This window comes from Clavelina lepadiformis, chromosome 1 (genome assembly GCF_947623445.1).
Source record: "Clavelina lepadiformis chromosome 1, kaClaLepa1.1, whole genome shotgun sequence".
Lineage (NCBI taxonomy): Eukaryota > Metazoa > Chordata > Ascidiacea > Aplousobranchia > Clavelinidae > Clavelina > Clavelina lepadiformis.
The window spans coordinates 347,966-360,903 of NC_135240.1; the positions used below are offsets into that span (position 1 = coordinate 347,966).

Here is a 12,938-nt window from a genome sequence, read left to right on the forward strand (position 1 = left end):
GATGTCCTCTTAGATGTTCTTCAATATCTTCAACACATGTCCACCTTCTTATCACATCATTGGTAATGCCATCTCGTAGTGTCTTACCACACATCATTCGAATAATCCTCATTTCTGTCATCTGCATTCGCCTGACATCAGCCTTCTTCATCGCCTAACATTCAGCTACGTAGCACATCACACTTCTTACACATGCTTTACACAGCCTTTCTTTTAGGTTTGTATAGAGTAGTCTGCCCTAGAGTGTATCAGACAAATCCTTAAAAGTTTTCCAACTAGCGCGTATTCTTGCCGTCACTGCCCTGCCAGTACTGTAATTTTTCCCTATCGTATCCCCTAAATAACGAAACTCCTTAACATGCTCGATCTCATTACTTCCCAAGTTCACATGTCCTTCCACTCATCAGCCTTCCATTGATAGGCCTACCTGAACTTCTCTTATGCACTCAATACAGTACTTTCACTTTCTGCATTGAATGGAATTTCTCCCTACTCTCTTCCCACAAATTCCGCATGGATCAACAGTACCGACTACTCCCTTCAACGATTTTCTACCAATTCTCATCGCTTTGGTTTTAATGATGTTCACCTTCAAACCTTTGCTTTCCAGTGCGCTTTTACTTTGCTGATATAAATTCTATGAATATATTACATAGTAGATTCTACCTGTAGTATATCCAAAAAATCTTTTATGTAACTAATCAAAATTAATATAATGTCCTAACCTGCACATGTTTCTCTTTATATGTGTCCAGGTCAATGGACTCCAACGTTTTAAAATCACAGTCTTTTATTATATTTTGCAAAAGTAATACTTTATCTTGGGCTACACGTTCTTCGTGTGCCCCCCCATCGTGGCCCATTAAAAAGCTTTTGAAGTTGTTTAAAACTTTATTCCAGTTGATGCAGTTAGTTTGTTGCTGTAAAATGTAGCGAGGAATTGTGTTAATCATTGCATGAGTGTTTTCTACTGCACAGTCATTTCGTACTGTGTGTATTTACCAAAACTTACGATTGGGAAATTTTTCCGGCGGCGGTCCATAGAATCAGCCATTTCCATTGCCTTGGGTTGATCAGCGTGAAGCTTGCCACGTAGGTGTCTCACGAGGCCATTCCAAGAAGTCAGGAACTTTTTGCAAAGTTCGCACTTGAAATCACCTTTCCCATTATTTTTTTTATCGTGCACGACTTTGCAGTGGCGCGATATGTTCAAATTCATGACACCACAGTATCTAGAACAATTACTAACAGCATTATGTCATTATTCTCGGACATGTTTGGCTTTTGTTTTCTTTTACACATAGAAATCAAAAACAGCATTGAAAAGCTGAAGGCATTTTAAATTATCTTATATTCATACTTAAAAGCTAGTCGAAATTATAGTAGAACTTACGGACACTTTTTCTTCTTATTTAATGCAGTATTAGAAGATCCTGATTTTGTTATTTCCGACTGCGCTTGTCCATAATCCGTATTCATGAACCCGTCATTTTGTTCTGTTGCTGGGTCACTTTTATCACCTCCCTGCTGTTATAAAAAGAAAATTTGCTGTTGTTCAATTTCATTTAAATTTAGATGGTTTAAGTTTCTATATACCTGTGGCATATTGTGGATAAAAATGAGGATAAAAATCTAAAAAGAATCAAAAAATTTAACAGCCACGTTTCACAACACTATTTAATATGATGTATAGTTTAGGTCACCCTTAACTCCATCAATCGTTATCCACACTGGAAATGTTTTATTTTTGCCCGGGCCCGTAAGCATTGGCTCCTATGTGACAACTCCCATGTACAACAACTGTTTGTTGTTGCCGTAACTGTGCGCGCCATACGTTTTATAGGTCGAACTGAACCCGAGTAGCAAAGCCAAACAACCAACGAGAACCATTACTGCTACATCCCGAAGGTTTATCACCATTTGAAAAAGTTGGTGTTGATTTATTTGAGTTGAACCAAAAGTCTTATTTAGTCGCGGTTGATTATTTTTCAAATTTTGCTGAAATTGATGTCATGACCTCAACCACTGCAAAGCACGTAATCATTTCGTTGAAGCGTCATTTTGCCCGATATGGAATTCCTAAATGCATTGTATCTGACTCTGGACCCCAGTTCATCTCGTACAGAATTTCAAAGATTCTGTCAAAAATGGGCGATACAACACCACAAATCATCACCAGGACATCAACAATGCAATGGAAAAGCGGAAGCTGCTGTGAAAACACTGAAGAACATGCTGAGACGTACTGCACAAGATGGGAAAGATCAGTGGCTGGCACTTCTGGAATTGCGCAATACGCCACGACAAGACGTCAACTGCAGTCCTACAAAGATATTGTTTGGTAGACCAACTCGATCAGTGATACCGATTCACATTCCAAAAAGCAAACATCTTGACATCAATCGTCGTCATCAACGCCGCACCTCAGTCAAGCAAACCTATGATAGCAAAAGTCAACCAATGTCAAAATTGTATATCAACCAACGAGCTTATTTCCAAAGTTCGGAAAAGAAGGGATGGCAAAAGGGTAAAATTGTACGCATACTTGGGCCTCGTTCATAATTGGTAGAATCATTGGATGGTTTTCGTTATTGTCGTAATCGACTACATATTCGTGTTGACCATAGCAAGTCTAACAATGTGTATGAAGATACTGATTTTAATTTTACATTTTCGACACCTAACCAAAACAGTCAACCCACAGCTAACAACTACACTGTTGCTAACACACGACCTAATCGTACACATAGAATGCCAGTAAGATATAATGATTATGTACTGTAAATACTGTGTTTGTGTCACCTTGTTCTGTACTGTAAATACTGTGTTTGTGTCACCTTACCTTCACTGTTTTATTTCTTGCCACTCATTATGCATGTAGCTTTAAACTTCAAGTGTGCCTCACATACATTGCGACTTGCGAGTAGTATGTTATTTCAGTATTTTCTGTGTGATGGTATTTCAGTATTTTCTGCGTGCTCATAAAGCCTTCTCACTGTTAGTCTTTACTTAAAGAAAGGAGGATGTTGATAGGTATAAACTAATTAATAAGATTTCTATGTTGGCCATGCTACAGCCATGTGCTTTCTTGGTTGTGCATTGTGATTCGTATGTTGAGTAATAACGTTCATGTTCAAGACTGTCTAAATACAAGAGATTCTGTCGAACGTCTTATCGACTTAGTTCAACACATAATATCACAAGAGTAGCGATATTAACAGCAGGAACATGTGCAAGTGCACCAACTCAACTTACCTTTGTCGCTTATACACGTCAACTACAAAGGCACCCGATTGCGAGAAAATTCTCTACGAGCTACCTGACTCTGACTCGTTTGCTGATCTTCAATCGCTGTTCAGCTCTTTTTCTGAAGCCAACCTTCTCAAGGAACAAATGCGACATGTCATGACAAGTCTTACCACTACACTGTAAAAAAAAATTTTTCTTGTTTACATCTAAATGTATGGCAGCAGTGTCGCCATACAAAATTATGTATTTTTATATTCAAAAGATGTAAAGTGCTTTTACACAAAGCAATTTGTTTTTTCCGAAAACAACGCGTTATGTAAATTAACGCATAAGACGGTTAAAATATTAATAATAGTATGTTTATTACAGATCCTATAAACATGTTTTCTACATATAATTAGCTGTATTAATGCAAAAATCATTACTTTATTATAAGTAAATCTAGCAATCACCCGCCTTTTATTTACAATTACTTTTATTTACTTTACTTTGCATGACAGTGGTGATACAGACAGTTAATTACTTCACCATTGAAAATATGACACTTGACATGTTTTACAATATTGTACAATTGGTACTCAGAGTACAATCAGGCTGTGCACGTTTATACAAATCACAAGAACAGTCAGATTCAGTAAAAGTTCTTTGATATGGTTTTGTTTTATGCTTTCTTTTGTAGTATGACACAAGTGAAGTATACTTCCTGAAGTTTGGGTTGCAGTCATCAGAACCACAATTAAACACTTAGTTATGCACATTTCGATGAAACAAAATGCGCTCAAACTACTTTACATCAGACTAATCAATTTTATAACTGTACAAATCACATGCAAATAACAGCATTGTCCTCGAAGAAAAATGGTCAGGTAAAACAGAAATACTTGACAGAAATGTCTGGTCACAACTATTCTTACACAAGTACTTCGAAGTTATTTATTGCGTTGTAGAAAGATAGCAGTTTGCCGTTAATTCCTTTTTTCCGTGCTTTTTGGCCATGATGCTTAGTTTTGCTCCCATGTAGTGGTTCAACATTAGCAAAATTTCTGAAAGCAAAAAATACTTTGATGTCAACAAGTAAAAATGCATTCTATTTTTTAAATAAACAGCAGAAACAACAAACAAATATCCGCTACTGCTTACAATAACAATGGTGACAAGGTACAGATCTCGTGAACTAACCTTTGCAGTAATTCCAGAGTCGCGCTTAGTTCTTCAGCATACCTTACATTAAACAAGTAGTAGCATGCAGATGGTAAGGTGACAGATTCAAGTGCAGAATTGATGTAGTCAAAAGCACACTTCTTGTCCACGAAAATGTAAAACCTTTTTGAGGTTAACACATCTGGCCCTAACAAAAGGCAAAGTACAGTACAGTAATGCACTACAACTGATAGCACACAAAAATAGTCAAATTAATTACCATGTGCCACAATGCAAGGGTTCAACGGCACATCTTCATCTTCCTTCAAAGAAAAATATTTTTAGTGTACTATGAGTCTTATACAATCAAATGTTTCTTACTGGATTACGAATCAACATATCAGTATACCATAACTTTCAAATTATTTTCATAAATTAGACATCTGTATCGACATTAGTGGTGCTCACCTTTAACAAAAGTTCATTTGGATCTTCATGGAAGTACTTACAGAGCATAATTACTACACCAATTATATCTACATCTGTATCTGCATCAACCTTTTCTTTTGCCAAATTGATATCAAAGATAATTCTATGCAAATCTGCATTTTTAGCTGTTGTGTTTGCATGAACTGCAACAATCGCTGCAGTTGATTTTGAACAATAATTTGAAACTGATCTAAGGAAACTTGGGTAAGCCTCTTGTAATGTACCATCATCCCGACTTTTCCGAAAAGTATAGGCCACTCTTCTTTCAATTTGTAAATGTCAAGCTTATTTTCATTGATTACTTTCTGTAGATGCGCATTACTATGAATGTAGATCAATAGCTTGCGCCGTTTGATTGGCTGAAGTATGCTTAAGTTTTCCTCTTTTAGAAAAGAAAGATCAGCTAAAGTTTCCACACCAAGACTTGCAACGGTGGACAGTAACTTGCTTTTATGTATAAAATGAATATTTGGCAATGCTTCACTAATGAATCTGTCATTTTCACTGCCACTAAGGTCTTCCGCAGGTGATTCCATATTACAGTAAAACAATTTAAAAAACCTAATCATATCTCATATAACGTAAAATGTACATACACTAATCATGAAAATAGTCGTAACGTAAAATGAAAACAAATATTATCATCAATCAATCATTTATATTAATAAACTTTTCAAAGTAACTTAATGACAGTGAGTTTTGTTTCGCAAATGAAACAATAAATGGTATGCCATAATTTCAATGTACAACAAAACCACCAAGGAGGCAGCAAACACTTAAAATTAAAGATTTCTCTGATTTTGTTAGACTCTTACGTCTGGCCTAGCAGTTGGCATGCTTCAATGTCCCAGGTTGCGTGCAGAATTAAGCTAAAAAATGGCATGTAAGTAGGACAAATTAGGTAGCCGATTTTAGGCCAATAATTCTAGATTTTTCGCCTATGTTAAACAAGTTTTATTCATGTTTTTTGATTGCATTTTACGAAATGGTAGTCCAAAGCATACTAAATTGACAAGCAAAATTTCAGAGAGTCCCATGCAAGATTTTTCTAGTAGGCCTATAAGGCCTAACTAGCCTAGTCTTTTAATAAATTCACTGTATAATAAAACAAACAAATATTGCATGGTATTTTTTGGTGTTTGAAGCCTCCTTAAATATACACCTGTTGTGTATAATCCACTAATTGGTAGTGTTTAAGCAGATGTGAAGTGCTCATATAACCACATGCTTTAAAATGAGAAACCTTTATCTATTGACCTTGTAAGCATTCAGTGGAAAATAGTCAGTCAAATTACAAGATTTAGAGCAACAAAGTTCTCCTAATGGTTTTACAACTTCGTATATTCCTAAGTTGGGTACAAGTATACAACCTCATATAGCCTAGCTTAGCCTAGCCTAGCCTAGCCTAGCCTAGCCTAGTTCTGTTATTAAATACAATGCAGTTTGCATCAAACATGACCAAACCCAAAGCAGAACTCATAGACGCATGCCACGTGCTGCGTGCAGCAGCAGTTTTCAGAGAAAGAACATAAAAATCTAAACATTTTTTTCTGAAGAATTGGAAATATCATAATTTGGAAAAAGGGAAACAAAAATTAACTTTAAACGTTAACTTAATTCAAAAAATGGTTATTTATATAATTTTATAGAGTTTAACCAAGACTATAAACATGTGGAAGCATTTCATGGTACGTTTAGGTCTATGGGTTACATACAAAATATGAATTACATAGGCTATCTTTTTGATATATTTCATTCCAGGACAAAAATAGAATAAATACGTTAATATACAAATTAACCTTAAAGAAATTTTTAAAAGAACGTCAAGAATTTGCAAAAAGTGGTTGTAGTTTGGGTAGAAATTTTTTTCATTATCGTTTTGTTTTCGATCTTATAAATCACAATAAGCCGAGTATTACAGCCCTAATGACAGAAATAGAGCCCACATTTGTATTTGCTTTACTTTATTGAAATACTGTATTTTTTTTATCAATTTTAATTTTTGTTCTTAGTGTACTGTTACATAAGTTTACCATAAAATTGCAAACAAATTTATGTTTTATGGTTATACAAAAAAAAAATAAAAAACAGAAAATGTTTTGTAAATTCTGAAGTGTGTTAGTAAAAAAACACATAATTATCTGTCACAAAGATCTACATATGTTTTTATGTAAAATAAAATAAAAATGTATGCAATTTTAAGGTTATTTTTTACAGTGTATGGAATCAATTTTCTCGGAAATATCAAAATAAAAACGTATGTCGGAAGCCGTATTACTTCAGAAGATCCCAATGTGGTGTGTTCTGTAACTATATAGCTTTACGACTTTCTTCCGCACATTTCCTTCGCTTTCCAAATGGTCTTCTCTGCGCTGGGTTCACTTCTCTTTGGACCACCTGCTTCCGCTTCACCGCGTAAGCAGGAGCATGAAGCTTCGTCGGCCGATTTTGCTACCGAAACATTTTCTGTGCAGAATCCAGAAATTTAGCTCCACTATGTCCAGAAGTTTTGTCGAAACAGCCAAAGGTCATCGTCTACTTGCTGCATGAGTTTTGTATTTTCTCGCCGTTTGGTCGAAAACGTCCACGCTTACGTTGTTTTGTTTTGGCCTACTGTACAGTTTATAGCCTGGCTCTGCTAATAGCGTATGGCATACAATCCATACGTTGTACAAAAATTGTCGTGTGCCTTTTACAGTTCGCCTTCGCTGCAAAGGAAAGCGAGTTTGTATTGTACAAATGTACATGGACAATTCTATTCGACCTATTCGAATAACCTTCCATAAAAACGGGGAATGTTTACATAGTCCATTATTCCATGGTTCTATTTTGCGAGATTATCGCTATGCGCTCTCCATGACTTCGTTCCGAAGCCACACTGTAAAAAAAAAATTTTCTTGTTTACATCTAAATTTATGGCAGCAGTGTCGCCATACAAAATTATGTATTTTTATATTCAAAAGATGTAAAGTGCTTTTACACAAAGCAATTTGTTTTTTCAGAAAACAACGCGTTATGTAAATTAACGCATAAGACTGTTAAAATATTAATGATAGTATGTTTATTACAGATCCTATAAACATGTTTTCTACATATAATTAGCTGTATTAGTGCAAAAATCATTACTTTATTAAAAGTAAATCTAGCAATCACCCGCCTTTTATTTACAATTACTTTTATTTGTTTTACTTTGCATGACAGTGGTAATACGGACAGTTAATTACTTCACCATTGAAAATATGACACTTGATATGTTTTACAATATTGTACAGTTGGTTACTCAAAACAGTTGGTACTCAGAGTACAATCAGGCTGTGCACGTTTATACAAATCACAAGAAATGTCAGATTCAGTAAAAGTTCTTTGATATGGCTTTGTCTTATGCTTTCTTTTATAGTAAGACATAAGTGAAGTATACTTCCTGAAGTTTGGGTTGCAGTCATCAGCACCACATTTAAACACATAGTTATGCAGTTATGCACATTTCGATGAAACAAAATGCGCTCAAACTACTTTACATCAGACTAATCAATTTTATAACTGTATAAATCACATGCAAATAACAACATTGTCCTCGAAGAAAAATGGTCAGGTAAAACAGAAATACTTGACAGAAATGTCTGGCCACAACTATTCTTACACAAGTACTTCGAAGTTATTTATTGCGTTGTAGAAAGATAGCAGTTTGCCATTAATTCCTTTTTTCCGTGCTTTTTGGCCACGATGCTTAGTTTTGCTCCCATGTAGTGGGTCAATATTAACAAAATTTCTGAAAGCAAAAAATACTTTGATGTCAACAAGCAAAAATGCATTCTATTTTTTAAATAAACAGTACAAACAACAAACAAATATCCGCTACTGCTTACAATAACAATGGTGACAAGGTACAGATACTCATGAACTAACCTTTGCAGTAATTCCAGAGTCGCGCTTAGTTCTTCAGGATACCTTACATTAAACACGTAGTAGCATGCAGATGGTAAGGTGACAGCTTCAAGGGCAGAATTGATGTAGTCAAAAGCACACTTCTTGTCCACGAAAATGTAAAACCTTTTTGAGGTTAACACATCTGGCTGGCCCTAACAAAAGGCAAAGTACAGTACAGTACAGTAATGCACTACAACTTATAGCACACAAAAATAGTCAAATTAATTACCATGTGCCACAATGCAAGGGTTCAACGGCACATCTTCATCTTCCTTCAAAGAAAAATATTTTTAGTGTACTATGAGTCTTATACAATCAAATGTTTCTTACTGGATTACGAATCAACATATCAGTATACCATAACTTTCAAATTATTTTCATAAATTAGCCATCTGTATCGACATTAGTGGTGCTCACCTTTAACAAAAGTTCATTTGGATCTTCATGGAAGTACTTACAGAGCATAATTACTACACCAATTATATCTACATCTGTATCTGCATCAACCTTTTCTTTTGCCAAATTGATATCAAAGATAATTCTATGCAAACCTGCATTTTTAGCTGTTGTGTTTGCATGAACTGCAACAATCGCTGCAGTTGATTTTGAACAAAAATTTGAAACTGATCTAAGGAAACTTGGGTAAGCCTCTTGTAATGTACCATCATCCCGACTTTTCCGAAAAGTATAGGCCACTCTTCTTTCAATTTGTAAATGTCAAGCTTATTTTCATTGATTACTTTCCGTAGATGCGCATTACTATGAATGTAGATCAATAGCTTGCGCCGTTTGATTGGCTGAAGTATGCTTAAGTTTTCCTCTTTTAGAAAAGAAAGATCAGCTAAAGTTTCCACACCAAGACTTGCAACGGTGGACAGTAACTTGCTTTTATGTATAAAATGAATATTTGGCAAAGCTTCACTAATGAATCTGTCATTTTCACTGCCACTAAGGTCTTCCGCAGGTGATTCCATATTACAGTAAAACAATTTAAAAAACCTAATCATATCTCATATAACGTAAAATGTACATACACTAATCATGAAAATAGTCGTAACGTAAAATGAAAACAAATTTTACCATCAATCAATCATTTATATTAGTAAACTTTTCAAAGTAACTTAATGACAGTGAGTTTTGTTTCGCAAATAAAACAATAAATGGTATGCCATAATTTCAATGTACAACAAAACCACTAAGGAGGCAGCAAACACTTAAAATTAAAGATATCTCTGATTTTGTTAGACTCTTACGTCTGGCCTAGCAGTTGGCATGCTTTAATGTCCCACGTTGCGTGCAGAATTAGGCTAAAAAATGGCATGAAAGTAGGACAAATTAGGTAGCCGATTTATAGGCCAATAATTCTAGATTTTTCGCCTAGGCTATGTTAAACAAGTTTTATTCATGTTTTTTGATTGCATTTTACGAGATGGTAGTCCAAAGCATACTAAATTGACAAGCAAAATTTCAGAGAGACCCATGCAAGATTTTTCTAGTAGGCCTAGGCCTAACTAGTCTTAATAAATTCACTGTATAATAAAACAAACAAATATTGCATGGTATTTTTTGGTGTTTGAAGCCTCCTTAAATATACACCTGTTGTGTATAATTCACTAATTGGTAGTGCTTAAGCAGATGTGAAATGCTCAAATAACCGCATGATTTAAAATGAGAAACCTTTATCTATTGACCTTGTAAGCATTCAGTGGAAAATAGTCAGTCAAATTACAAGATTTAGAGCAACAAAGTTCTCCTAATGGTTTTACAACTTCGTATATTCCTAAGTTGGGGACAGGTATACAACCTCATATAGCCTAGCCTAGTTCTGTTATTAGATAGAATGCAGTTTGCATCAAACCGAACCAAACCCAAAGCAGAACTCATAAACGCCTGCCACGTGCAGCAGCAATTTTCAGAGAAAGAACATAAAAATCTAAACATTTTTTTCTGAAGAATTGGAAATATCATAATTTGGAAAAAGGGAAACAAAAATTAACTTTAAACGTTAATTTAACTCAAAAAATGGTTATTTATACAATTTTATAGAGTTTAACCAAGACTGTTTAACCTGTGGAAGCATTTCATGGTACGTTTAGGTCTACGGGTTACATACAAAATATGAATTACATATCTTTTTGATATGTTTCATTCCAGGACAAAAATAGAATAAATAAGTTAATACAGTATACAAATTAACTTTAAAGAAATTTTCAAAAGAACGTCAAGGATTTGCAAAAACTGGTTGTAGTTTGGGTAGAAATTTTTTTCATTATCGTTTTGTTTTCGATCTTATAAATCACAATAAGCCTAGTATTACAGCCCTAATGACAGAAATAGAGCCCACATTTGTATTTGCTTTACTCTATTGAAATACTGTATTTTTTTATCAATTTTAATTTTTATTCTTAGTGTACTGTTACATAAGTTTACCATAAAATTGCAAACAAATATATGTTTTATGGTTATACATGAAAAAAAATCAAGAAACAGAAAATGTTTTGTAAAATCTGAAGTATGTTAGCAAAAAAAACACATAATTATCTGTCACAAACATCTGTAGTGGCTTGGGAGCCACATCCAATACCACTATATGAATTGTGGAAACATGCGCCATTTAGTTACTGAAACATTGTTCATAATAAAACTGCAACTAGCATTTCTGCAAGCTGCAATCTAGCTGCAGTTGCAACTTGACGAAACCACAATTATTGTCGTTTAATATTTGGAAACTGCCCTAAATAACTTTATGTGAAAACGCTGTTTAGTGCGTTACCAGGTGATTTCATAACATCCTAGTTTTAACTGAATGTAATTCCCATTGCCAACGCTTTACCTTTATCGGTCACACATTCTGAAATGTTCGTGTATATTGTGTTGAATATTTCCGTTCACATCGCTCCACTTTATAAACTCGTGCTGATACGCGAGTACGCGCAGACAGAGATATTGAATCGTACGAACGTACTACGTTAGTCGTGTTAAAATGTAATTCGTTAGACTTGTTTTAATTGGTGAATGCTAAGTTTGTGTTTGTGTCATAATAATCGGAACCTGTACAGTTCCTACAATAAAGGATTGTTTTCTGATAAACTGTATCTGTTAATCATAATAGCTTTCGGCTAGTAGCAGTAGTAACACGTTAAGGTTAGAGATTTTTAACCGCACGCAACCACGGAGTCAGATCATTAATTCGGCAGGTAAACTAAGACCGAATAGTTAAATCAAGCAGCATCCTCTGCACATCTACATATGTTTTTATGTAAAATGAAATAAAAATGTATGTAATTTTAAGGTTATTTTTTACAGTGCAACTGTTTAAATTTTTTCTCTCCCAGAAATTTAACGGACAGTAACGGTATATTCTGAAATGAACAACAATTGTCGGAATTGTCAATGGTTCGGGCAAAACCACGGCGGTATTAACTTTTATTGTTGGAGTTGAAAACGAAGACATGTAATATTATAATGACAACTGTATGTAAAACATCGGCAAAAACGTTAATAGCTCGTTTTATAAGTAAAAAACGCTAAACCACAAATACATTTATATATGAGCATGATGTAGAGAGGTTGTTAATTGTTATGACAAAAAGCCGAAGTTTAAAAAAAACTAACTTCTTTAAAATAAGCTAAGTACTGTACGGAAAGTCAATGTTTACTTTTAATCCAGTTACCTTTAAGGAGGCGTCAAACACCAAAAAATGCCTTGAAATCTTTGTTTCTTTTATTATACAGTAAATTTACTAAAAGGCTTATAATTCGAAAAATCCTGCATGCGACTCTCTGAAATTTTGCATGTCAATTTAGTATGCTTTTAGCTACCATTCAATAAAAGGCCATCAAAAAAACATGATTCAACTTTTTTTTACAGAGGCGCAAAATAAAAACTAGAATTTTTGGTCTAAAAAACCCAATTTTAGCTACTTTCATGCTAATTTATACCCTATTTCTGCACCCGACCTGGGACGTTAAAGCGCGCCAACTGCTAGGGTATATCCCAGGATTATATATCACGAGAGTAGCGATATTAACACTAGGCATTGATAAGGTTTCTTATCAGTGTGAGTTATCATATGAATTTTATCATACGAATTTTAGAGCACCTTGCATTGATAAACTTCCTGAAAAAACAA

At 34.5% G+C, this 12,938-nt stretch overlaps 1 protein-coding gene and 1 long non-coding RNA gene across 2 annotated transcripts in view; both read right to left on the minus strand.

Moving 5' to 3' along the window:
* Positions 1 to 12,938, minus strand: part of LOC143453769 (uncharacterized) — a 126,464-nt gene that overhangs the window by 16,193 nt on the left and 97,333 nt on the right. The window lies entirely within an intron of this gene.
* LOC143444142 (uncharacterized) lies at positions 4,160 to 5,921 on the minus strand. Its single transcript, XM_076943277.1, has 4 exons — positions 4,858 to 5,921; positions 4,670 to 4,712; positions 4,429 to 4,597; positions 4,160 to 4,292 (listed from the first exon to the last, which is right to left on the minus strand). Exons 1-4 carry the CDS (start codon positions 4,903 to 4,905, stop codon positions 4,160 to 4,162), a joined length of 393 nt encoding a protein of 130 aa, XP_076799392.1. The 5' UTR covers positions 4,906 to 5,921.